Genomic DNA, 27,338 nt, shown 5'->3' with positions numbered 1-27,338 from the left:
GCTCGGTACAGTCAGCTTGTCAACACTTCTTACAAACAAGTAGTGATGAAGTCAAGCTCTTCCCATTTGAGCCATGAGCGATTGACATGCATATCATTAAAGAAGAAATGTCCATATTTGGATGGAAACCAAGCTAGTGAGAGGTATCAAGGAAAGTTGTAATTTCAGTTGAACATTACCAACACTGCAGCCAACCACAGCCCTGCTGGCCTCACTTTGGCAAAACACCATCTGCTATAACATTGAGTCAGTTCATCCTACTGGACATTGGAAAGCTTTTGTTTTGACACCCATTGTTTGTCCTAGACGGGAAATTGGTGTGCAACACTTATCTCCCTCCGGTGGATGGTTCAGAGTTCCATGCTTACAAAAGGGTTGATTGATACACGTCAGATGACAAGCCTACTACATGCGCCTTGGTATTAAATGCAAATCAGATACAATTAAGGTAGTCCAACGGTTAGGATTGTTTTATATAGAACACTTTATTTGACATGTTAGAGACATTACACCCAAAGAATGTATCCAGAAGAAACATATAAATGACGCTCCTCAAAGAGGTCTTTGACATGTCGTTGTCCTGTTGAGAGAGAGAGAAGCTATTAGTTCAGTTATGGTCTGCCAGGGTCTGAAAAGCATAAAACAAGACCAACCTCTTTTCGGGTTGTCCTGATTCACACATTGTCCACTACAGGGGCCGCCAGAGGGACTACTGGCATCACAGATGACCACATCACAATGGACAAAGACCTAGGAATCAAAGATTTGAATGTGTCAGATTTTTTTAAAAGGGAGGATTGCCACTCACACAAAATTAACCAATAAAGATTGTTACCTGGCCACTCGGCTCACCCGCATCCTCGGTGAAGGAAAACATATAGACCTCAAAGCGTTTGACGTGAGGGGGGAAGTGGACCCTGGCGTCAGCTACCACCGGATGGAAGACCACACGGTATGGATCACCGGGGTTCTCACAGCTGCCAGTGTAGAGAGGGGGACTAAGTTAGTGACAAGAAAACGCTGCAAACCCCAACCGCCTTGTAGCGGTGTCATGAATGTCCTGTGAGGATCAGATCAATTTACAGCAGAAGTGGGTTCTTTCTCCCCCTCCAGTATGAACTAAAGGAATGTCTTTGTTAACAGGCTTTTCCCACCAAAAATCGCCATATCTTTAAAAAACATATTTCATATACAATGTAAAGGCTAGAGACTTCCTACCTGTAGAGTGAGCACCTTTCTAGTAAAATCCAATATGACATTCATTTTCTATAGCTAATCTCTCTGATAGAAATATTGTTTCAGTATTCACTTTTGAACGTGTTAGAGAAACTCCCCTAGAAAATGTGCATAGTGAATCATAAGGCTGGGGTTTTTGCAGCTGCAAGGAGGATACGATGTCATGGTTAATAAGTTGACTTTATCAATGTAATAAACTCTAGACGGTAGAAATCTAAGTCGGGAGACGGTAACTCTTTAAAACCGCTTCCTCGGCACCCCAAATCCTAACATGATTCATTTAGAGTCGGCTAACAATTAAACAGTCCTCAGATAATTCAAGGCCACGTCACGACAGTTGGTTTTAATTTCTGATCTTTTGGCCCATCAGACCTGGATGAATCTGATTTAGTACATTTTAAAGAACAGAAATTGGGCTGCCTATTTGAAGAAAAAAAAATGTCAACAATATTACTTTTGGTCTACTGCAATGGCTTGTTAAATGACGGATGTCAAACATGTATATTCAATTACATTGACATGAGGTGAGATGTCCCTCTAAAATGGTTCTTAAAATTCTAAATTATCCAGAATGGTCAGACTACCTGAATATTGATCAACTGACCGTAGTTTAACCAAAGTTGCCGAATAGACAGTCGGTATCATCATCATCAACAAAGCAAAAATAAGCACTTCATTTTAATTAAGAATTTCATGCAATGCGCCAGAGCAATTATTCCGCTGTCGGAAAAATTGGTCACACAATAAATTCTACACCCATGGCATCGGATTCACACGTGGAGGACTTCTGTGAAGGGCGCAGCTCTACTATACAAAGTAACCTACGCATTGACAGTTTAGGCCTACTTTTTAAATGTGCATCTTTGGGAGGTCAATCATTTACTGTTTAACTGCCAGATATTAGCAAAAAGGGATTTGTGAAATCAGGATGGTCAGGATTTTGCACAACGATATAGTTGCAGCGACAAATCTGAACTGCCCATTTCGTGCACAGCCATGTGAATGTGGTGTCTTCTCCTATGATACACAAAACATTCAGCCTGTTTTTTTAAACTGCTGTGACATTTCTGATTTAATAAACAGCTGCAAAGTTACTCCCGTGTCCACATGGCCAAATTTAGGTTTTTGTGACCACTTCATTAAAAAGGTAAAATTGCGTGGTTTGATAGCATTTTGCAAACCCGATCCCCCAAATGAATGGTTTTGGCCAATAAAGTTGCTTCACTACACTGCTTGGTGTAACATGTCTCCAGATACTGAAAAGGCACCCGCAAAATAAAGTGTCATTTGCAGCATGCATAATCATAAGTCCATTACAATGTAGGAAAAATAAGTCATCTTTCAATAGTTACCCAATTTAAATTCTTGAGATAAAAATTAGGCCAGCGGTGTCCATCTGTGGCAAAGTGCTCACCCAAATCAAAAATGTAGTAACATTTTTTTAAATATGAACATTAGCTAGCAAGCTGCTACACTTGACCGTGGTATTTGTTCATGTTTAGCAACTCCCAATTAGCGCATTCCTCTAGGACAGGAAATTCCATTGAAAGCGGCGTCCTGTCAACTGATCCTATTCCGTTTCAAACATCCATGCTGCACAGGCGTGTGAACCATCCTTTATGTTTAGTGCAATAACTGTTTTCAACACAAGAGGTCACTTGTGCCTGAATTCAACCCAAAACCAACAAGTATTCAGTCAGTGTTAAGAGCAGTTGTATGAAACCAATCGGAAAGGCAAGCTAAGCTTGCCAGCCGCTCTTGACTTCCATTCGACTGACCATCAGTTCGGCTGAACACTGAACTGTAGCAAACCAAAAGGATAACATTGAGTAAAAAGGTGTAGGTAACGCCAACAACCTTTTCACACGCGAGTTCCAAATATCTTCAACAGTCGCCCCAGCAGTGGGAGTTGATTTTATGCGCGTGACGTCACAATGCACTCCCTGCTCCAAAATGTGCACAGTTAACCCGCGCTGACCTCAAACCAAGGCACACTACCTGCTAATTTTCTATAGGCCGTTTCAACTTCTCATTTTCACAAAAGTAGCCCATTTCACTGTTGCAGACCATTTCTATTTGAGAATTTAATGAGCCGGACAAACTTTCCTTCAAAAGAAACTCCAAGCACTTCCCCAGATCAGGTATACAGGCCTTGCATTTATTGCCTTCCTTACAAATAACTGTGGACATGCGTGCATTCCTTTCAAAGTGCCTTATTTTCTGCGTAACGTGTTGTCGTTTCTACTGTAGCGTACCGTAAGTATTATGTACTTTCTATTCATGCTTTCTGATTCTTGCCTAGATTGTAATGACACATGTGTAAAACACTTTTGAAGGTGGTACTGCATATGAGCTAATGCTAGCGCCATACAATGCAGTCGGTTATCACGTAAGCGTCTGTCAGACTCGACTGACTTATGGTGATCTCAACTGGAGTACCCCCATTGTCTTGAATGCACTGAAGTCGTTAGTTGATTTGAACACGGCATCAGAGTGTAAACTATGGTACCTCAGGGTTGCCAGATCAGACCCCCCTTTCCAGGGGTATTTAGCTTAAAACTGTTGATAAATCCCCCATCTTAGTAATATTTCCTGCATCATCCTCTCCACAATACCTTAGCTCAATCCATTTTTTAGGGGGGGGGGGGGTTATATCTTGCAACTGTGTAGCTTTCGAGCTACGGTTGTATTTGGGGAGGTGACAATTGGCTTTTTGATTGGTTAACTGTAAACTACTTGTCATGTGTACGCCGTAACAAGTACAAAGATTTGTCACATGCTGAAGTGGCCAAACTAAGTTAAGATCTCAGGCAACGGGCGCAGTGAACGGCATGCCATATTTTCTAAACTAGATTTACATGGTTCCCTTGTACCGCATCACATTGAAAAACAAGTCAACCTGTTATTTAGACTAGATGATAACGTTAACATTTAAGGTGGAATAAAGTTGTGAAGACCTTTATTTCTCATCAGTACAAAACATTGTTTAGATGCTTTTCAGACAACGCGGTTTAGAGTCGTTTGTTGCAGCATGCGTTCCGTTCCAATGGTACGCTGCAGGGACCACAAAAATGTGATCGTACGCACCAGAATTGGGTGGCGATCTGGTGACAGACCGCACACGGCTTTTTAAGCATTGTGACCACTCAGGACCTATGGGTGGGGGCATAGCCACGGTAGCCAAAGTAAATGGCCTGCCAAGCATGATAGGTTGCTAATTACACCTGTGGAATAACACTTGTTTAGGCCCAAAAACAACATGTTACCCATTAATGATGAGATTCCACCGGGGTCGGGAGTCGCGGTCCTCGTTGAGGGTGGCCCAGCAGTGGTCAAGCACCAGCGCTACCTTGGGGTCAGAGGACGTGGTCAGCTCCACCTCAAAGTGCAGAGGCTGTCTCAGGTACCTCACCACTGGATAGTCCTCCTCCTGGTGGAACGTGTTATACGAGGCGTCTGGAACACAGAACAAGACAACCGGGGATCGTGTTCAGTGGGCACCATCTGAACATGTCCATTAAGAAATGCTCGTTTATCATATCCTGTTGTGCCCCGATGAACACAAGTCATTTATAGCCAACATTACCACCCCAAATCAGCTCCTCACCGTTACTCCATAGCCACACCTGTAGATCTCAGAATGCAAGGCTTACATTTTTTGGGAAGCGTTTTGTAAAAGGAGACCTTCCAAGATTCTTTTAGAGGCTAGGGGTCAAGTTGAAATTCTGAATTTGTGCACGCTTACCCTGAGCGAGTCTCATTCTGACCATTAGTCGACCCGTCCCAGTCTCGACAAAAGGCTCGTGGTCACGCGGCCTGGTCAGGAAGGCCAATGTGCGAGTGGTGTTGGCCACGTAGTAGCAGGAAACCTTTAACCTAAAAAGAGGGATGTAGGCAACTTCAAGCAGTGGAGTGGACACACTGGTAGTAGAGGCACATTTTCCCTGTATACAAAGCATTGAGCAATTGGCGAAGGAAAAAAAAAAAAAAACACCCAATAAAAGCCAATGCCACAATTGGGATGCGTAATACACTTACTGATATTCCTCCTCTGAAGACACCGTGGCATTCAGCTTCACCTCAAGTTCATCTGGCAAGGAGATTTCGTTCTCATACAGCATGACATTGTTGATAAACTGTAGTAGAGGGGAATTGCTTATTACAGCCTGCAGAAGCAAACAGTCCGTATCACCTCAGGGTAATCGTCATTTTACCTTCCTGGTGGTGCCACAGGAGTTCACAGTGAAGTGGAAGTAGGCGAAGCGATCGTCGCTGTAGGTGGGACCACAGGCGGGGTCGCTCAGGGTCAGCTGACCGGGGTTCAGACCGGGAGCAGACTCCACCTTCACCGCCAGCGCAGTCATCGTTCCGTTAGAGAAACACTCTTGGAGGTGGGGGAGCAAAAGACAGGTAGCCATCAGACCTGGGTTCTGTATTTGTGACACTTAATTGAGCTTGAACCAATGGAATAGCACCAAAAGTGCAAACCATGCCCATCTGTGGCACTACTATTAGACTCACAGTATTTGCAAGGAACCCAGGTTTGGTAACCATGTCAAACGACTATTTATCGGAAGCAATTGTTTGAGAACCAACCAGTCAGCGTTTTGAGGAAGCTGCAAGCCAGGGAAAAGTATTTGATGGTCATGTTGTTGTAAGGATTCAACAGAGCCACATCCAGTCTGCTCCTGACAGAGGACGAGTGAACCGACTGGGAACCAATGGGAGAGTTCATTAGTCCAATATCGTACGCAAGTATACAGGGTAGCTGCCGCAATTTAGGTTAACACGTTTTGGGAGAGCGTCGTACCTCAAACACTGCGTCCGGCGAAGAGAAGGGCAACGTGATGGTGAAGTCTGCGTCGCCCTCTGTCAAATACTGTTGAGCAAGCTCATGGTTAAGCAGCCGCTTGCCAACCAAGACCACGAAAAAGGGATCTTGGTTCCTGTAGTCCACAGTGATGTGGAAGTTCTCCTGATCACAGTTGCCAGTGACTGAGGGTGGCACTACAAGGACAAACAGGGTTGTGTTCATTAAGCACAAAAAACAGGAAGGTACTACTTGAACTTGTCCAAGAAGAAGCCCTTGTTTTGCAACGGTGGGCCTGAATAAACACGATCCTGGCAAATCAGGAACAGGACAACGGGGTCCAAATACTCTAAAGCTTAACATTTTCTTTGTAGAGAGACCGCATAGGAAAAACCTACAGTATGGCTAGTTGGGCTTCCACTGACAATTTCCTTTCAGGGCAATCATTAACGAGAGGAAACCAACAGTAGTTTGGCGTAGTCCAGAGACATACCAATGTCCAGCAGTACAGCGTCCACAACGGCAGAGTGAGAGAAAGGAGCGTACTCTGGAAAGACGACCAGGCCGTAGATCAGCTGAAGAGTGAAGGTTGTGACACCTTGTTCCGCCCTTCTCTGTAGTGAAGTTAAAAGCATTGGTCAATTGATACAACAATAATGCCAAAATAATGGAAACACTTGAGTAAATGAGGGATACAAAGTACATTTGTGCCATTATTTCTATTTTGTTGGTGGCCCACTTATTAGGGCATGTACAAATCACTGCGTGTGGCTTTGCATTTAACAGAAACACACCTCCTTGACGACCACCGGGTCTGAGAAGGGCACCTCCATCCTGAAGGTCTTCAAGGTGTTGTCCGGGGATCTCTGCTCCTGAACATTGAAGCCTCTGGCGTTGCACTCTGCAACAGTTAGCACCATGGTGGGAAAGGTGATGTTCAGCAGCTCCACATCAAGGTTGAAGGTCCCCAACTCAAGCACAAACACTGCCTGCTCAGGAACTGTGTCTAAGGGCGTGTCTGTTCATTGGCAAACAAAGGAAAACATTTTGAAATGCGGTACAATGGAAGTTGAAAATGGACATTTGTTATTGGATAAGTCCGGGTATTGCCTCCCCGTTTCAGTACATTTTCTTCTGTTTCGTCGTGCCTAATGAACAACCCAGGCATCCCAAATTACCATAGGCACTGTTTAACTAAACCAGACTCACAGTTGCGAACTTGTGGAGGCCTGGCCATCGGAGGTGTTGTGATAGGGAAGAGGACTTTGTAGCTGGTGTCCTCGTGTGCGACCTCCTCGATCCACAGCAACTCAAGCATGGGCTCAATGGTGTAAGTGACAAAGTACTGGTCATCCTGAATATGGCTCTGTAAGGGAGACGAGTGATGCAGTCAGGCTGTAATACACAATTGGAGTGCAAAAACAGGTCAATGTTCCTTATAAGCCAGAAAGTTAAATACAATCATTCTACCGCTTGTCTTTTAGCCGCTCGTAATTTAAGACAAAATATCCAAAGTATTGTTTACCAGACTTTAGAGAGCTGGTAGGTATACGCTTGTCAACTTGCATTTCCGGCGGTGTGCATTTTCAAAGCAACTGACACGCAAAGTAAACACTTGCACAATATGTAAACAGCAGCCGAGTGTTGCTTGCATTCAGTTGACAGTGGCAAAGCTACCGGCTCCCTAAAAAGTCCGGTAAACAATACTTTAGTGTGGATATTTGGTCTCAAATGTCAAGCGGCTAAAGGACAAACTGCAAAGACAAGCGGTAGAGTATGTTTAAGTGTCATTTTATGCAGCATTCACACAATTTGCAATCCATTGTATATTAGCCTGATTAAGCAGACAATTGCTCAATAAGAAACATTTTACACAAAACAACGGTTCTAGGAGTTTACCCATGAGAGATGGCAAAGGGTTACTGCAAAGCACTGAAGGCTCTACAAATAAGATTTAGAAATTAAACAGGAACATTTTACTCATCCAACGCTGACCTTGAAATAGCCGCCAACAGCCCCCACCGGAATTTCAACAATAATATGAGCCTCCGTGACTAAAACCGAGTAGTTTCTGGCAGCCATTTCCTCAGTGTCCAGCCTCTTAGCGTCAATTCCCATGTACACCTCCAACATAGTGAAGGCATCAGAGGAGAAAAGTGGGTCTATGTGCTTGGGCATGTACCAGGTGATCACTTCTGGAGTAAAGACCACTGCCTCTGCAGTGACACAAGAAGCCAAGTGCACATCATAACAGAACATTTTGCAACTGAAAACAAATGTGCCATTATTTGGAAACAGTTCACCCCAAAACATTTTCCCAACTGAACACTACATAACACAAATTAAAGTCTTGTCTGGAGCCAATTAAGAACTGGGTTTAAAGGATCTTAAATGATTTCACACTCAACCTGGTGTTGGACAAACAGCCGTGGCATCTACTCGAGTAACCAGCCACTTCTGCTCAAAGAAGGTTGAGGTTGAGAGCACCCGCATCGGAACCCCAGCTACCTGTTCAGGGGGCAACCACACCAGGGCCGTGTTCAGTAGGGCAAACCGTATTAACAATATGTTGCAGAGTTCAGGTAGGGCCACGCTTTCCAAATGTTTGCTCTACTGAACATGACCCAGTTCATGGAGGAAGTCAGCTTACATTCTGGAGGTATGTTTCCTCTGCATTATGGGGGCTTCTTAACACCAGCCGTGTGGGAGTGTTGGCTATCGCATAGCCCTTTCTTTGGACCTCATCCACATTCATGACCTTCTTGCTAGGACTAAAGACGACTGCTGTCATTTTGTATCCTGAAGCAACAGCCTGTCTCAGGAAATGGAAACATGAATTAAACAAAATTGTCAACAAACGCACATTTTGTTTAGCGCCATCCTGTCATGTTGTAGTAAAATTACAGAAACTGAAATATGGCTACCTCAGCTCCTCTCCGGAAGTTGGCGCTCCTTGCTTTCGGGCCCCCAGTGGGCTGTTCGGGGACGGTTTGGATGTCTGGAAGAGTCCTTCTGACAGACACCTAGAGAAGAAAAGCCATTATTCCCTATGCATTTTCTCCCTCCCAGACAATAGGAAATCAATCTGTCCACTCGCCTCCTTAAATGCATTGAGAATAGGCCAAGATTCCTCACCTCTAAAGTTATCCTATGTGCATTTTGAAGAGGCGAGTGGAATTGAGAGAGAGAGTCAAGACCTCCACGTTGTGTCGCAGAAGAAATGAAACACTGGACAGTTGTAGCTCTAGACAGATCATTTATACAGGCAGTATGACAAGCTCGACTGTAAACATGTCCATTAGGGCATGCTCTGCTCACTTGCCTCCATGTAGTTGCGGTCGCACAGAATCTCTCGGGAGGTCCAGGGGGTGTAGCTACAGGTTTTGCCCACTCTATACACAGGGTCTTCGGTCATGTGGTTTCCTGGCAGCCTGAACTGCATGACCAAGCTGAACATCTTATCATCCTAAAATGAAGGGGGAAGGGAAAAAAAGCCTTTCATTATATAACAAAAAAACAAATAATGCAAGTGACATTCATGCAAGTTATAGACTGTGGCAAAATTGGCTATATGAATGCAGCCGCCACTGTATTGAAGCCACACTACAGAAAGTTGGCTGGCCCTCTGAAAGCCCTCCATAAACTTCTGCTGTACCTTCCGTCATCGTTAACTTAGAGGTAAGAGATACCAGACCCAGGGGTGGCCACAGAGTTCAGTAAAACTGCTTCAATGTTTCTGGCACCGTACTTCTAATAACCTCCATGCTCTAAAATTGTATGAATTACCACCTCTACGGCAACTCGGGCTTATTGAGGACCTTTTTACTGAAGAATGTGTTTGTTTTCAATGATTTCATTTTTCCATCTAGTGATGCAAATATTGACTTGTATCTTTGTGTATACAGGGCTCCTCTGTAAAAGAGCCTGGTCTCAGCATGACTCCAGGTCAAAGGTTAAATAAAATGACGTTGCTACATTATGGGTTGCAAATGCAGTGACACTGAAAGGCAAACTGTCTGTGAAGTTCAGTGTTCAGTGAAGTTCAAGCAAACACTACAGTTCTTAGGGTTACCATGTTTTGGGAAAAGCAGTTTTGAAGAGAAGCAAAAAACATGGCATTCCCCATGGGGTCAAATTTAAAGCTGAATCCACACTGAGTAGCAAGGCCAGGCGTCAGGTTTATGATGTGTGTGTCATCTGGAAGGGATGGAGATGGTGTGAACACAATAGTTGACGAGCAATATCAAGCCATGAATTATGAAAGGAGAGAAAGAGAATCATAAGAGGCAAACTCACTGAAGACAGTAGCAACCTCTTCAAAAAGAGGAGCGACACTCAAACGAATAACATTACCAAGGCATTCAGCATGGAGGTCATCTGGAATGGGAAAGGTTAGTTAAAAATATATTGTCAAACGCTTAGTGCTTGAATTTGCAGGGTGCAAAATGCATACTTATAGAAGGTGTCTGTTGTGCTTGTATGCCCACAGCTGCCATCAATAGGCAAAACAACCTGTAAGGCATTTGACAAAATATTATGATTGATTAAGAAGAACACAACTCAAATGTTTGCGTCGCATAAGACTGTTCTAGGCCTGCTACTACTTACCCTGAGCTAAGGAAAATAACCATTGTAGAACAGAATTGTTTCGATAAAATGCACAGCTACAGAACCTAATATTTGACCCAAGGTGTGCAGCCTACAGCCCAGGGGTATGCAACTTTTACCCTCTGACAAAGGCTTCCCACACTCAGTCACCTGAACCCCAAAGGGCTGCACATTTTCTTTTTATTCCCCTAGCCCTACAAAGCTGATTCAAATAATCAATCAGCTTTGTTAATCTGAATCAGCTGTGTAGTGTTAGGACAAAAACCTAAATGTACACCAAGTTTGGGAAACGCTGCCCTGCCCTGCAAGGGCCGCGGCTTTTGTGGAGCGATGGTTAACTGTTGTCTGTGTTCAACGGGTCCCTGGTTCAGGACAGAAGTAAAACTGTTACACGGGCACCATTTCATTTGTCATCGATCGCTAGGCCAGGCTTTTTATTTTTCATTACGCAGACATAAGCACAGTTGACACCATCGAGGTGCGGATGTTTACTTTCTACACTAGTTTATTTCCTCCAGTTTCGTCCGACGAGCAGATTGTAGTGGTAAAATTAAACTGGATAGATTTTTAATGGAATCCTAAGCATCACTCCAGTCAAAACGATCTCTGCGAACGTTCGATTCCATTCATTTGCTATGGGCTCGCGCTAGTGTTCCAGCTTAGTCAACGTTCTTATTTAGCCGTTTTTCAGCCTTGGGTGAATTTTTCAGCCTTGGGTGAATAAGAACGACGAGAATCATCAAGTCTATAGTTAATCTACTGGCAAGTCTGATGTACAACTACTAACATACCGGTACATAGTGCTGTGTAATGATATGCTATGTGGTTCGTAAGGACATCGTAGCTAACAAATTGTCAGCCAACGTAACGTGTAAGGTTGTACTGATTGTACTCTATGTACTTTTATTAGCTAAGCAATAAATGGCAAATGCAACTTTCGTATATACGGGCTCACTGTAATACCACGCAGGGCAGAACAGGGAACTGTCAGGATGTACGTAAACAGCTGTTCTTATACTGTGATAGGCCAACAGACGGGTTGGAACTATGTCTATCACAGTAGAGGCTGAGCGTGGTTTAGACTTGCTCAGCCTATCGCAGGCGCTCAGGCTGGTCCCCGCCTCTTGGAGTTCTCCCTCCGTCGATGTATAGATTCTTACTGTTCTGGTATCACCCCCTAGTTATAACAGTTGCTCAGTTCCTGCTATTGTGTTGTTCCGTATTTTTCCATCTCAGTTAAACCTCGTGATGACCACCCCTCCCTATACCTGATTAACCACAACTTTGTAAGATACATCAAGTAACACCATGTGCTCAATATTGTCACAGACAAACACAAGGACAAAGCATCTGCCGGGCTGTTATCTACAGTTTTTGCAACATGCTAAGCATGTTGCTCAGTTCTTGACACACACACACAGACAACTGCTGTTCAAACAATTCAATCTTACGTGATATAGTAGTAGGTTATAGAGCATAGACATAAATCCTCACACTAGCTCGGCTATTAGACTATTCAACCTTTACTAAAGAATAGTCTATTGTTCAGCTATTAGCCCAACTTGCAACAAATTGCTGTTCCCCTCTCATTCCTTTCCCTCTTCCACGCGTCATCATTCTGCTCCCGAGTGGCTCGCTTGTGGGCGTGCTGGCAGGATAGGGCAGCGTCTTCAGTTGCGAGTCAAGAATTCTGCATACAGTAGCACGTTTGTATGAAGGTGTGGTTTTTCACAGGCCAATTGTCTTTTTGTCAAAATCAAAAAGAACTGTTCTGAAAGCCACTTTTTTCCCCCGACACAAAAGGAAGTCATAGCGGACACCTACGAAGATGGCATCTCAGGTAAGCAGCACTGGGCTGTATTGACTTATCCTAAAAAATGGCACGTGCTGCTTTAGATTGAACGGTCATATCTCAGTTATTGCTTTCTTCACATTCAGAGAGCGAGCTGACCAAGGGGGTCGAAAATGTAGATATTGCCAGATGTTCACTGTGTGAGGACCAGGCCGTGGAAGCTTTATTGCTGGCAAAAAGTGTCCATAACCAGAGGTAATTAAACTGTTCTGTGTTCTTTTTCTCCGTGGAATCTGTCTCGCTTGCATGAATTAAAAAACCCTTAAGATGTCAGCTGCTAATTTTCAGATTTACACCACATAAACATTTCCACTGGACTGTTTCTGCCAAGTCATGGGTTAGCCTTGCAATAACCAAGTGGTGAGAAACACAGCCCTCTTTAAAATGTTTCAGGTACACTTTGAAAGAAGATACTGTATGTGACGCAGACACCTATTGGCATTATCTTCTATCGTTTGTCCTCACGGGTCTGTTTTTCAGCTTAAAGTACTTGTGTGTGTGTGTGGTGTCCGCCATCCCTCTCTCCCTAAATCCTCTAGGTTATATCAGCTGTTTTGTTGAACCCCTCCCGCATCTGAAATGGCTGACAGAGGGCATGTTCTGATCATAGAGATGATGTCACTTGGTTGAGTCAACTGGAAGTATTATTAGATGCTTTACATTGAAATCCCAGAGTTAATGATCCAAAGTCAGTTTTGCATTTCACCTCCTGATTTAAGATGACTGACCGTGTTAGAATAAAAAGGTTTAATCATGCTCTTGTCTGCATGCATGTTTTGATGTGAGAGGAATCCAGTCCCGACAGCGCAATTGGGATGAACTGAGAGATTAGGGAAGCACTGTCATTCATGAATCATATGCTCTCTCTCCCCCCACCTCATCTAATGCACACCATATGTGCATTGTAGAGTAGAGATTTGCCTTCCTTTTAACTAGGCATGTCAGATAAGAATGACGGCCTAGGAACTGCCTTGTTCAGGGGCAGAAGGACAGATGTTTACCGTTTCTGCTCAGGGATTTGATCTTGCAACCTTCTGGTTACTAGTCCAACGCTCTACCCACCTGCCCGCCCAAGATTGAACTCTTACAATTAAAATGCACTTTCAATAAAGCGTTTCACATTCTCCACTGGTTGAAACACTTGTGTCCTCAGATGAGTTAGATCTGCATAGGTTTTTTTCCTGTATATATGAATTAAATCAATCATGTATAGTTAGTGTAATCATTGATATCACAGGAGCAGTAAACGCTGTTGTAGTGTAATACATACATGCAGACACCGCATCATTTGATATGACTGAAAAAGAATGTCAGTCATACCTGAACCGCACATGATCAGTGAATATGTTCAATGTACAAGCTACAATATGGGAATCTCACGCGTGGTAATAACTCAAATACGTGTGTGTATAGGTCTTGCATCCGTCGCACAATAAAGGTATTCTACTCTGGGCTTCATTAATGCCATTCAGACTTGGTTCATGGATTGGTATGAATATTACTTCAGAACTTTACGTTTAAGGTCCATACCCAGATAGGCAACAGTTATTTTTAATCCGACACTAAGTAAATAGCTAGCCATGTTACTTCAGCTGCAAGGCAAGCTTACACAATTGTGCAGTCAATGCTTTAGCCAGCTAGATTCTTTCCATCCACTGTTTCACAAGACAACAGCCTGGTTTGTTGGTTCTCAGGAGTCCCTGAAAGACAAATTCATTTTCGTAATTTAACTGACAAAAAAAAGCCGCACAAACGTCTCTACATTAACACATTCCTCAAATTGTACATTTGCTTGACTCGTTAAGACAACTTCCATCTATTTTGTCAGCAATCTTCGTTGAGCGCCACAAGGCAAGGGTGGCTCGTGTCAAAATTCGTCTTTGGTCAAAGCCTTGGGACCCAAATGCATAATGAGTGCGCAAACTCCCCCTTGTGGTCTGGAGCAATGAAGCCATCCCGCGGTGCAGGCTCGCAACTTTTAAAGGAGTGTGTTTCTTCAGTCCCTGCTGTTCCTTACGGTGTGTGTTTAAAGCTTATCCTGATGCAGAATAGATTGCAACGTATTCATGGCTCTGTACCTTCCGTAGTTCGGACTTGGAGATTGTGAAGAGATGTCTTGTGGGGAATGCAAGGCATGGGTGTCCGAGCTGTGTGCTAGTAGTTTAAAAAAGACAGCTCGGTACAGTCAGCTTGTCAACACTTCTTACAAACAAGTAGTGATGAAGTCAAGCTCTTCCCATTTGAGCCATGAGCGATTGACATGCATATCATTAAAGAAGAAATGTCCATATTTGGATGGAAACCAAGCTAGTGAGAGGTATCAAGGAAAGTTGTAATTTCAGTTGAACATTACCAACACTGCAGCCAACCACAGCCCTGCTGGCCTCACTTTGGCAAAACACCATCTGCTATAACATTGAGTCAGTTCATCCTACTGGACATTGGAAAGCTTTTGTTTTGACACCCATTGTTTGTCCTAGACGGGAAATTGGTGTGCAACACTTATCTCCCTCCGGTGGATGGTTCAGAGTTCCATGCTTACAAAAGGGTTGATTGATACACGTCAGATGACAAGCCTACTACATGCGCCTTGGTATTAAATGCAAATCAGATACAATTAAGGTAGTCCAACGGTTAGGATTGTTTTATATAGAACACTTTATTTGACATGTTAGAGACATTACACCCAAAGAATGTATCCAGAAGAAACATATAAATGACGCTCCTCAAAGAGGTCTTTGACATGTCGTTGTCCTGTTGAGAGAGAGAGAGAAGCTATTAGTTCAGTTATGGTCTGCCAGGGTCTGAAAAGCATAAAACAAGACCAACCTCTTTTCGGGTTGTCCTGATTCACACATTGTCCACTACAGGGGCCGCCAGAGGGACTACTGGCATCACAGATGACCACATCACAATGGACAAAGACCTAGGAATCAAAGATTTGAATGTGTCAGATTTTTTTAAAAGGGAGGATTGCCACTCACACAAAATTAACCAATAAAGATTGTTACCTGGCCACTCGGCTCACCCGCATCCTCGGTGAAGGAAAACATATAGACCTCAAAGCGTTTGACGTGAGGGGGGAAGTGGACCCTGGCGTCAGCTACCACCGGATGGAAGACCACACGGTATGGATCACCGGGGTTCTCACAGCTGCCAGTGTAGAGAGGGGGACTAAGTTAGTGACAAGAAAACGCTGCAAACCCCAACCGCCTTGTAGCGGTGTCATGAATGTCCTGTGAGGATCAGATCAATTTACAGCAGAAGTGGGTTCTTTCTCCCCCTCCAGTATGAACTAAAGGAATGTCTTTGTTAACAGGCTTTTCCCACCAAAAATCGCCATATCTTTAAAAAACATATTTCATATACAATGTAAAGGCTAGAGACTTCCTACCTGTAGAGTGAGCACCTTTCTAGTAAAATCCAATATGACATTCATTTTCTATAGCTAATCTCTCTGATAGAAATATTGTTTCAGTATTCACTTTTGAACGTGTTAGAGAAACTCCCCTAGAAAATGTGCATAGTGAATCATAAGGCTGGGGTTTTTGCAGCTGCAAGGAGGATACGATGTCATGGTTAATAAGTTGACTTTATCAATGTAATAAACTCTAGACGGTAGAAATCTAAGTCGGGAGACGGTAACTCTTTAAAACCGCTTCCTCGGCACCCCAAATCCTAACATGATTCATTTAGAGTCGGCTAACAATTAAACAGTCCTCAGATAATTCAAGGCCACGTCACGACAGTTGGTTTTAATTTCTGATCTTTTGGCCCATCAGACCTGGATGAATCTGATTTAGTACATTTTAAAGAACAGAAATTGGGCTGCCTATTTGAAGAAAAAAAGTCAACAATATTACTTTTGGTCTACTGCAATGGCTTGTTAAATGACGGATGTCAAACATGTATATTCAATTACATTGACATGAGGTGAGATGTCCCTCTAAAATGGTTCTTAAAATTCTAAATTATCCAGAATGGTCAGACTACCTGAATATTGATCAACTGACCGTAGTTTAACCAAAGTTGCCGAATAGACAGTCGGTATCATCATCATCATCATCAACAAAGCAAAAATAAGCACTTCATTTTAATTAAGAATTTCATGCAATGCGCCAGAGCAATTCTTCCGCTGTCGGAAAAATTGGTCACACAATAAATTCTACACCCATGGCATCGGATTCACACGTGGAGGACTTCTGTGAAGGGCGCAGCTCTACTATACAAAGTAACCTACGCATTGACAGTTTAGGCCTACTTTTTAAATGTGCATCTTTGGGAGGTCAATCATTTACTGTTTAACTGCCAGATATTAGCAAAAAGGGATTTGTGAAATCAGGATGGTCAGGATTTTGCACAACGATATAGTTGCAGCGACAAATCTGAACTGCCCATTTCGTGCACAGCCATGTGAATGTGGTGTCTTCTCCTATGATACACAAAACATTCAGCCTGTTTTTTTAAACTGCTGTGACATTTCTGATTTAATAAACAGCTGCAAAGTTACTCCCGTGTCCACATGGCCAAATTTAGGTTGTGACCACTTCATTAAAAAGGTAAAATTGCGTGGTTTGATAGCATTTTGCAAACCCGATCCCCCAAATGAATGGTTTTGGCCAATAAAGTTGCTTCACTACACTGCTTGGTGTAACATGTCTCCAGATACTGAAAAGGCACCCGCAAAATAAAGTGTCATTTGCAGCATGCATAATCATAAGTCCATTACAATGTAGGAAAAATAAGTCATCTTTCAATAGTTACCCAATCTAAATTCTTGAGATAAAAATTAGGCCAGCGGTGTCCATCTGTGGCAAAGTGCTCACCCAAATCAAAAATGTAGTAACATTTTTTGAAATATGAACATTAGCTAGCAAGCTGCTACACTTGACCGTGGTATTTGTTCATGTTTAGCAACTCCCAATTAGCGCATTCCTCTAGGACAGGAAATTCCATTGAAAGCAGCGTCCTGTCAACTGATCCTATTCCGTTTCAAACATCCATGCTGCACAGGCGTGTGAACCATCCTTTATGTTTAGTGCAATAACTGTTCAACACAAGAGGTCACTTGTGCCTGAATTCAACAAGTATTCAGTCAGTGTTAAGAGCAGTTGTATGAAACCAATCGGAAAGGCAAGCTAAGCTTGCCAGCCGCTCTTGACTTCCATTCGACTGACCATCAGTTCGGCTGAACACTGAACTGTAGCAAACCAAAAGGATAACATTGAGTAAAAAGGTGTAGGTAACGCCAACAACCTTTTCACACGCGAGTTCCAAATATCTTCAACAGTCGCCCCAGCAGTGGGAGTTGATTTTATGCGCGTGACGTCACAATGCACTCCCTGCTCCAAAATGTGCACAGTTAACCCGCGCTGACCTCAAACCAAGGCACACTACCTGCTAATTTTCTATAGGCCGTTTCAACTTCTCATTTTCACAAAAGTAGCCCATTTCACTGTTGCAGACCATTTCTATTTGAGAATTTAATGAGCCGGACAAACTTTCCTTCAAAAGAAACTCCAAGCACTTCCCCAGATCAGGTATACAGGCCTTGCACATTTATTGCCTTCCTTACAAATAACTGTGGACATGCGTGCATTCCTTTCAAAGTGCCTTATTTTCTGCGTAACGTGTTGTCGTTTCTACTGTAGCGTACCGTAAGTATTATGTACTTTCTATTCATGCTTTCTGATTCTTGCCTAGATTGTAATGACACATGTGTAAAACACTTTTGAAGGTGGTACTGCATATGAGCTAATGCTAGCGCCATACAATGCAGTCGGTTATCACGTAAGCGTCTGTCAGACTCGACTGACTTATGGTGATCTCAACTGGAGTACCCCCATTGTCTTGAATGCACTGAAGTCGTTAGTTGATTTGAACACGGCATCAGAGTGTAAACTATGGTACCTCAGGGTTGCCAGATCAGACCCCCCTTTCCAGGGGTATTTAGCTTAAAACTGTTGATAAATCCCCCATCTTAGTAATATTTCCTGCATCATCCTCTCCACAATACCTTAGCTCAAGCCGTTTTTTAGGGGGGGGGGTATATCTTGCAACTCTGTGTAGCTTTCGAGCTACGGTTGTATTTGGGGAGGTGACAATTGGCTTTTTGATTGGTTAACTGTAAACTACTTGTCATGTGTACGCCGTAACAAGTACAAAGATTTGTCACATGCTGAAGTGGCCAAACTAAGTTAAGATCTCAGGCAACGGGCGCAGTGAACGGCATGCCATATTTTCTAAACTAGATTTACATGGTTCCCTTGTACCGCATCACATTGAAAAACAAGTCAACCTGTTATTTAGACTAGATGATAACGTTAACATTTAAGGTGGAATAAAGTTGTGAAGACCTTTATTTCTCATCAGTACAAAACATTGTTTAGATGCTTTTCAGACAACGCGGTTTAGAGTCGTTTGTTGCAGCATGCGTTCCGTTCCAATGGTACGCTGCAGGGACCACAAAAATGTGATCGTACGCACCAGAATTGGGTGGCGATCTGGTGACAGACCGCACACGGCTTTTTAAGCATTGTGACCACTCAGGACCTATGGGTGGGGGCATAGCCACGGTAGCCAAAGTAAATGGCCTGCCAAGCATGATAGGTTGCTAATTACACCTGTGGAATAACACTTGTTTAGGCCCAAAAACAACATGTTACCCATTAATGATGAGATTCCACCGGGGTCGGGAGTCGCGGTCCTCGTTGAGGGTGGCCCAGCAGTGGTCAAGCACCAGCGCTACCTTGGGGTCAGAGGACGTGGTCAGCTCCACCTCAAAGTGCAGAGGCTGTCTCAGGTACCTCACCACTGGATAGTCCTCCTCCTGGTGGAACGTGTTATACGAGGCGTCTGGAACACAGAACAAGACAACCGGGGATCGTGTTCAGTGGGCACCATCTGAACATGTCCATTAAGAAATGCTCGTTTATCATATCCTGTTGTGCCCCGATGAACACAAGTCATTTATAGCCAACATTACCACCCCAAATCAGCTCCTCACCGTTACTCCATAGCCACACCTGTAGATCTCAGAATGCAAGGCTTACATTTTTTGGGAAGCGTTTTGTAAAAGGAGACCTTCCAAGATTCTTTTAGAGGCTAGGGGTCAAGTTGAAATTCTGAATTTGTGCACGCTTACCCTGAGCGAGTCTCATTCTGACCATTAGTCGACCCGTCCCAGTCTCGACAAAAGGCTCGTGGTCACGCGGCCTGGTCAGGAAGGCCAATGTGCGAGTGGTGTTGGCCACGTAGTAGCAGGAAACCTTTAACCTAAAAAGAGGGATGTAGGCAACTTCAAGCAGTGGAGTGGACACACTGGTAGTAGAGGCACATTTTCCCTGTATACAAAGCATTGAGCAATTGGCGAAGGAAAAAAAAAAAAAACACCCAATAAAAGCCAATGCCACAATTGGGATGCGTAATACACTTACTGATATTCCTCCTCTGAAGACACCGTGGCATTCAGCTTCACCTCAAGTTCATCTGGCAAGGAGATTTCGTTCTCATACAGCATGACATTGTTGATAAACTGTAGTAGAGGGGAATTGCTTATTACAGCCTGCAGAAGCAAACAGTCCGTATCACCTCAGGGTAATCGTCATTTTACCTTCCTGGTGGTGCCACAGGAGTTCACAGTGAAGTGGAAGTAGGCGAAGCGATCGTCGCTGTAGGTGGGACCACAGGCGGGGTCGCTCAGGGTCAGCTGACCGGGGTTCAGACCGGGAGCAGACTCCACCTTCACCGCCAGCGCAGTCATCGTTCCGTTAGAGAAACACTCTTGGAGGTGGGGGAGCAAAAGACAGGTAGCCATCAGACCTGGGTTCTGTATTTGTGACACTTAATTGAGCTTGAACCAATGGAATAGCACCAAAAGTGCAAACCATGCCCATCTGTGGCACTACTATCAGACTCACAGTATTTGCAAGGAACCCAGGTTTGGTAACCATGTCAAACGACTATTTATCGGAAGCAATTGTTTGAGAACCAACCAGTCAGCGTTTTGAGGAAGCTGCAAGCCAGGGAAAAGTATTTGATGGTCATGTTGTTGTAAGGATTCAACAGAGCCACATCCAGTCTGCTCCTGACAGAGGACGAGTGAACCGACTGGGAACCAATGGGAGAGTTCATTAGTCCAATATCGTACGCAAGTATACAGGGTAGCTGCAGCAATTTAGGTTAACACGTTTTGGGAGAGCGTCGTACCTCAAACACTGCGTCCGGCGAAGAGAAGGGCAACGTGATGGTGAAGTCTGCGTCGCCCTCTGTCAAATACTGTTGAGCAAGCTCATGGTTAAGCAGCCGCTTGCCAACCAAGACCACGAAAAAGGGATCTTGGTTCCTGTAGTCCACAGTGATGTGGAAGTTCTCCTGATCACAGTTGCCAGTGACTGAGGGTGGCACTACAAGGACAAACAGGGTTGTGTTCATTAAGCACAAAAAACAGGAAGGTACTACTTGAACTTGTCCAAGAAGAAGCCCTTGTTTTGCAACGGTGGGCCTGAATAAACACGATCCTGGCAAATCAGGAACAGGACAACGGGGTCCAAATACTCTAAAGCTTAACATTTTCTTTGTAGAGAGACCGCATAGGAAAAACCTACAGTATGGCTAGTTGGGCTTCCACTGACAATTTCCTTTCAGGGCAATCATTAACGAGAGGAAACCATTCAACAGTAGTTTGGCGTAGTCCAGAGACATACCAATGTCCAGCAGTACAGCGTCCACAACGGCAGAGTGAGAGAAAGGAGCGTACTCTGGAAAGACGACCAGGCCGTAGATCAGCTGAAGAGTGAAGGTTGTGACACCTTGTTCCGCCCTTCTCTGTAGTGAAGTTAAAAGCATTGGTCAATTGATACAACAATAATGCTAACAGAACCTTACTCAACATCAAGTGACAAGTACATATGGGGACTATTAAAACAAACTATATACTTAAAGTAATGTTGCCCTTATTCCTCTAAATCAAGCACTATTGGCAACTGCCAAAATAATGGAAACACTTGAGTAAATGAGGGATACAAAGTACATTTGTGCCATTATTTCTATTTTGTTGGTGGCCCACTTATTAGGGCATGTACAAATCACTGCGTGTGGCTTTGCATTTAACAGAAACACACCTCCTTGACGACCACCGGGTCTGAGAAGGGCACCTCCATCCTGAAGGTCTTCAAGGTGTTGTCCGGGGATCTCTGCTCCTGAACATTGAAGCCTCTGGCGTTGCACTCTGCAACAGTTAGCACCATGGTGGGAAAGGTGATGTTCAGCAGCTCCACATCAAGGTTGAAGGTCCCCAACTCAAGCACAAACACTGCCTGCTCAGGAACTGTGTCTAAGGGCGTGTCTGTTCATTGGCAAACAAAGGAAAACATTTTGAAATGCGGTACAATGGAAGTTGAAAATGGACATTTGTTATTGGATAAGGGTATTGGTAAGGGTATAAGGGTATAAGGGTATCCGGGTATTGCCTCCCCGTTTCAGTACATTTTCTTCTGTTTCGTCGTGCCTAATGAACAACCCAGGCATCCCAAATTACCATAGGCACTGTTTAACTAAACCAGACTCACAGTTGCGAACTTGTGGAGGCCTGGCCATCGGAGGTGTTGTGATAGGGAAGAGGACTTTGTAGCTGGTGTCCTCGTGTGCGACCTCCTCGATCCACAGCAACTCAAGCATGGGCTCAATGGTGTAAGTGACAAAGTACTGGTCATCCTGAATATGGCTCTGTAAGGGAGACGAGTGATGCAGTCAGGCTGTAATACACAATTGGAGTGCAAAAACAGGTCAATGTTCCTTATAAGCCAGAAAGTTAAATACAATCATTCTACCGCTTGTCTTTTAGCCGCTCGTAATTTAAGACAAAATATCCAAAGTATTGTTTACCAGACTTTAGAGAGCTGGTAGGTATACGCTTGTCAACTTGCATTTCCGGCGGTGTGCATTTTCAAAGCAACTGACACGCAAAGTAAACACTTGCACAATATGTAAACAGCAGCCGAGTGTTGCTTGCATTCAGTTGACAGTGGCAAAGCTACCGGCTCCCTAAAAAGTCCGGTAAACAATACTTTAGTGTGGATATTTGGTCTCAAATGTCAAGCGGCTAAAGGACAAACTGCAAAGACAAGCGGTAGAGTATGTTTAAGTGTCATTTTATGCAGCATTCACACAATTTGCAATCCATTGTATATTAGCCTGATTAAGCAGACAATGGCTCAATAAGAAACATTTTACACAAAACAACGGTTCTAGGAGTTTACCCATGAGAGATGGCAAAGGGTTACTGCAAAGCACTGAAGGCTCTACAAATAAGATTTAGAAATTAAACAGGAACATTTTACTCATCCAACGCTGACCTTGAAATAGCCGCCAACAGCCCCCACCGGAATTTCAACAATAATATGAGCCTCCGTGACTAAAACCGAGTAGTTTCTGGCAGCCATTTCCTCAGTGTCCAGCCTCTTAGCGTCAATTCCCATGTACACCTCCAACATAGTGAAGGCATCAGAGGAGAAAAGTGGGTCTATGTGCTTGGGCATGTACCAGGTGATCACTTCTGGAGTAAAGACCACTGCCTCTGCAGTGACACAAGAAGCCAAGTGCACATCATAACAGAACATTTTGCAACTGAAAACAAATGTGCCATTATTTGGAAACAGTTCACCCCAAAACATTTTCCCAACTGAACACTACATAACACAAATTAAAGTCTTGTCTGGAGCCAATTAAGAACTGGGTTTAAAGGATCTTAAATGATTTCACACTCAACCTGGTGTTGGACAAACAGCCGTGGCATCTACTCGAGTAACCAGCCACTTCTGCTCAAAGAAGGTTGAGGTTGAGAGCACCCGCATCGGAACCCCAGCTACCTGTTCAGGGGGCAACCACACCAGGGCCGTGTTCAGTAGGGCAAACCGTATTAACAATATGTTGCAGAGTTCAGGTAGGGCCACGCTTTCCAAATGTTTGCTCTACTGAACATGACCCAGTTCATGGAGGAAGTCAGCTTACATTCTGGAGGTATGTTTCCTCTGCATTATGGGGGCTTCTTAACACCAGCCGTGTGGGAGTGTTGGCTATCGCATAGCCCTTTCTTTGGACCTCATCCACATTCATGACCTTCTTGCTAGGACTAAAGACGACTGCTGTCATTTTGTATCCTGAAGCAACAGCCTGTCTCAGGAAATGGAAACATGAATTAAACAAAATTGTCAACAAACGCACATTTTGTTTAGCGCCATCCTGTCATGTTGTAGTAAAATTACAGAAACTGAAATATGGCTACCTCAGCTCCTCTCCGGAAGTTGGCGCTCCTTGCTTTCGGGCCCCCAGTGGGCTGTTCGGGGACGGTTTGGATGTCTGGAAGAGTCCTTCTGACAGACACCTAGAGAAGAAAAGCCATTATTCCCTATGCATTTTCTCCCTCCCAGACAATAGGAAATCAATCTGTCCACTCGCCTCCTTAAATGCATTGAGAATAGGCCAAGATTCCTCACCTCTAAAGTTATCCTATGTGCATTTTGAAGAGGCGAGTGGAATTGAGAGAGAGAGTCAAGACCTCCACGTTGTGTCGCAGAAGAAATGAAACACTGGACAGTTGTAGCTCTAGACAGATCATTTATACAGGCAGTATGACAAGCTCGACTGTAAACATGTCCATTAGGGCATGCTCTGCTCACTTGCCTCCATGTAGTTGCGGTCGCACAGAATCTCTCGGGAGGTCCAGGGGGTGTAGCTACAGGTTTTGCCCACTCTATACACAGGGTCTTCGGTCATGTGGTTTCCTGGCAGCCTGAACTGCATGACCAAGCTGAACATCTTATCATCCTAAAATGAAGGGGGAAGGGAAAAAAAGCCTTTCATTATATAACAAAAAAACAAATAATGCAAGTGACATTCATGCAAGTTATAGACTGTGGCAAAATTGGCTATATGAATGCAGCCGCCACTGTATTGAAGCCACACTACAGAAAGTTGGCTGGCCCTCTGAAAGCCCTCCATAAACTTCTGCTGTACCTTCCGTCATCGTTAACTTAGAGGTAAGAGATACCAGACCCAGGGGTGGCCACAGAGTTCAGTAAAACTGCTTCAATGTTTCTGGCACCGTACTTCTAATAACCTCCATGCTCTAAAATTGTATGAATTACCACCTCTACGGCAACTCGGGCTTATTGAGGACCTTTTTACTGAAGAATGTGTTTGTTTTCAATGATTTCATTTTTCCATCTAGTGATGCAAATATTGACTTGTATCTTTGTGTATACAGGGCTCCTCTGTAAAAGAGCCTGGTCTCAGCATGACTCCAGGTCAAAGGTTAAATAAAATGACGTTGCTACATTATGGGTTGCAAATGCAGTGACACTGAAAGGCAAACTGTCTGTGAAGTTCAGTGTTCAGTGAAGTTCAAGCAAACACTACAGTTCTTAGGGTTACCATGTTTTGGGAAAAGCAGTTTTGAAGAGAAGCAAAAAACATGGCATTCCCCATGGGGTCAAATTTAAAGCTGAATCCACACTGAGTAGCAAGGCCAGGCGTCAGGTTTATGATGTGTGTGTCATCTGGAAGGGATGGAGATGGTGTGAACACAATAGTTGACGAGCAATATCAAGCCATGAATTATGAAAGGAGAGAAAGAGAATCATAAGAGGCAAACTCACTGAAGACAGTAGCAACCTCTTCAAAAAGAGGAGCGACACTCAAACGAATAACATTACCAAGGCATTCAGCATGGAGGTCATCTGGAATGGGAAAGGTTAGTTAAAAATATATTGTCAAACGCTTAGTGCTTGAATTTGCAGGGTGCAAAATGCATACTTATAGAAGGTGTCTGTTGTGCTTGTATGCCCACAGCTGCCATCAATAGGCAAAACAACCTGTAAGGCATTTGACAAAATATTATGATTGATTAAGAAGAACACAACTCAAATGTTTGCGTCGCATAAGACTGTTCTAGGCCTGCTACTACTTACCCTGAGCTAAGGAAAAGAACCATTGTAGAACAGAATTGTTTCGATAAAATGCACAGCTACAGAACCTAATATTTGACCCAAGGTGTGCAGCCTACAGCCCAGGGGTATGCAACTTTTACCCTCTGACAAAGGCTTCCCACACTCAGTCACCTGAACCCCAAAGGGCTGCACATTTTCTTTTTATTCCCCTAGCCCTACAAAGCTGATTCAAATAATCAATCAGCTTTGTTAATCTGAATCAGCTGTGTAGTGTTAGGACAAAAACCTAAATGTACACCAAGTTTGGGAAACGCTGCCCTGCCCTGCAAGGGCCGCGGCTTTTGTGGAGCGATGGTTAACTGTTGTCTGTGTTCAACGGGTCCCTGGTTCAGGACAGAAGTAAAACTGTTACACGGGCACCATTTCATTTGTCATCGATCGCTAGGCCAGGCTTTTTATTTTTCATTACGCAGACATAAGCACAGTTGACACCATCGAGGTGCGGATGTTTACTTTCTACACTAGTTTATTTCCTCCAGTTTCGTCCGACGAGCAGATTGTAGTGGTAAAATTAAACTGGATAGATTTTTAATGGAATCCTAAGCATCACTCCAGTCAAAACGATCTCTGCGAACGTTCGATTCCATTCATTTGCTATGGGCTCGCGCTAGTGTTCCAGCTTAGTCAACGTTCTTATTTAGCCGTTTTTCAGCCTTGGGTGAATTTTTCAGCCTTGGGTGAATAAGAACGACGAGAATCATCAAGTCTATAGTTAATCTACTGGCAAGTCTGATGTACAACTACTAACATACCGGTACATAGTGCTGTGTAATGATATGCTATGTGGTTCGTAAGGACATCGTAGCTAACAAATTGTCAGCCAACGTAACGTGTAAGGTTGTACTGATTGTACTCTATGTACTTTTATTAGCTAAGCAATAAATGGCAAATGCAACTTTCGTATATACGGGCTCACTGTAATACCACGCAGGGCAGAACAGGGAACTGTCAGGATGTACGTAAACAGCTGTTCTTATACTGTGATAGGCCAACAGACGGGTTGGAACTATGTCTATCACAGTAGAGGCTGAGCGTGGTTTAGACTTGCTCAGCCTATCGCAGGCGCTCAGGCTGGTCCCCGCCTCTTGGAGTTCTCCCTCCGTCGATGTATAGATTCTTACTGTTCTGGTATCACCCCCTAGTTATAACAGTTGCTCAGTTCCTGCTATTGTGTTGTTCCGTATTTTTCCATCTCAGTTAAACCTCGTGATGACCACCCCTCCCTATACCTGATTAACCACAACTTTGTAAGATACATCAAGTAACACCATGTGCTCAATATTGTCACAGACAAACACAAGGACAAAGCATCTGCCGGGCTGTTATCTACAGTTTTTGCAACATGCTAAGCATGTTGCTCAGTTCTTGACACACACACACAGACAACTGCTGTTCAAACAATTCAATCTTACGTGATATAGTAGTAGGTTATAGAGCATAGACATAAATCCTCACACTAGCTCGGCTATTAGACTATTCAACCTTTACTAAAGAATAGTCTATTGTTCAGCTATTAGCCCAACTTGCAACAAATTGCTGTTCCCCTCTCATTCCTTTCCCTCTTCCACGCGTCATCATTCTGCTCCCGAGTGGCTCGCTTGTGGGCGTGCTGGCAGGATAGGGCAGCGTCTTCAGTTGCGAGTCAAGAATTCTGCATACAGTAGCACGTTTGTATGAAGGTGTGGTTTTTCACAGGCCAATTGTCTTTTTGTCAAAATCAAAAAGAACTGTTCTGAAAGCCACTTTTTTCCCCCGACACAAAAGGAAGTCATAGCGGACACCTACGAAGATGGCATCTCAGGTAAGCAGCACTGGGCTGTATTGA

General features: G+C 43.8%; 2 protein-coding genes across 2 annotated transcripts; both read right to left on the bottom strand.

Annotated features, from left to right (window-relative positions):
- Positions 1–466: 466 nt before the first annotated feature.
- Positions 467–10,717, bottom strand: LOC110522016 (uncharacterized). The gene is made up of 21 exons (XM_090232365.1): positions 10,655–10,717; positions 10,500–10,558; positions 10,343–10,423; positions 10,119–10,243; positions 9,369–9,512; positions 8,971–9,069; positions 8,697–8,858; positions 8,455–8,554; positions 8,042–8,262; positions 7,256–7,412; positions 6,841–7,064; positions 6,540–6,660; positions 6,047–6,243; positions 5,833–5,947; positions 5,451–5,620; positions 5,275–5,372; positions 4,982–5,112; positions 4,503–4,692; positions 836–977; positions 654–750; positions 467–580 (listed from the first exon to the last, which is right to left on the bottom strand). Exons 1-21 carry the CDS (start codon positions 10,675–10,677, stop codon positions 507–509), a joined length of 2,730 nt encoding a protein of 909 aa, XP_090088491.1. The 5' UTR covers positions 10,678–10,717; the 3' UTR covers positions 467–506.
- A 4,429-nt stretch (positions 10,718–15,146) lies between these two features.
- Positions 15,147–25,628, bottom strand: LOC110531158 (uncharacterized). The gene is made up of 21 exons (XM_090232364.1): positions 25,475–25,628; positions 25,320–25,378; positions 25,163–25,243; positions 24,939–25,063; positions 24,189–24,332; positions 23,791–23,889; positions 23,517–23,678; positions 23,275–23,374; positions 22,862–23,082; positions 22,076–22,232; positions 21,629–21,852; positions 21,212–21,332; positions 20,715–20,911; positions 20,501–20,615; positions 20,119–20,288; positions 19,943–20,040; positions 19,651–19,781; positions 19,172–19,361; positions 15,518–15,659; positions 15,336–15,432; positions 15,147–15,260 (listed from the first exon to the last, which is right to left on the bottom strand). The coding sequence occupies exons 1-21, from the start codon at positions 25,495–25,497 to the stop codon at positions 15,187–15,189; spliced, it is 2,730 nt and encodes a 909-aa protein (XP_090088490.1). The 5' UTR covers positions 25,498–25,628; the 3' UTR covers positions 15,147–15,186.
- Positions 25,629–27,338: the final 1,710 nt, after the last annotated feature.

Source organism: Oncorhynchus mykiss, chromosome 4 (genome assembly GCF_057628025.1).
Source record: "Oncorhynchus mykiss isolate SJ-2025 chromosome 4, ASM5762802v1, whole genome shotgun sequence".
NCBI classification, from domain to species: domain Eukaryota; kingdom Metazoa; phylum Chordata; class Actinopteri; order Salmoniformes; family Salmonidae; genus Oncorhynchus; species Oncorhynchus mykiss.
The sequence above is the reverse complement of the archived record's forward strand: the minus strand, read 5'-3'. Positions and strand labels throughout refer to the sequence as shown.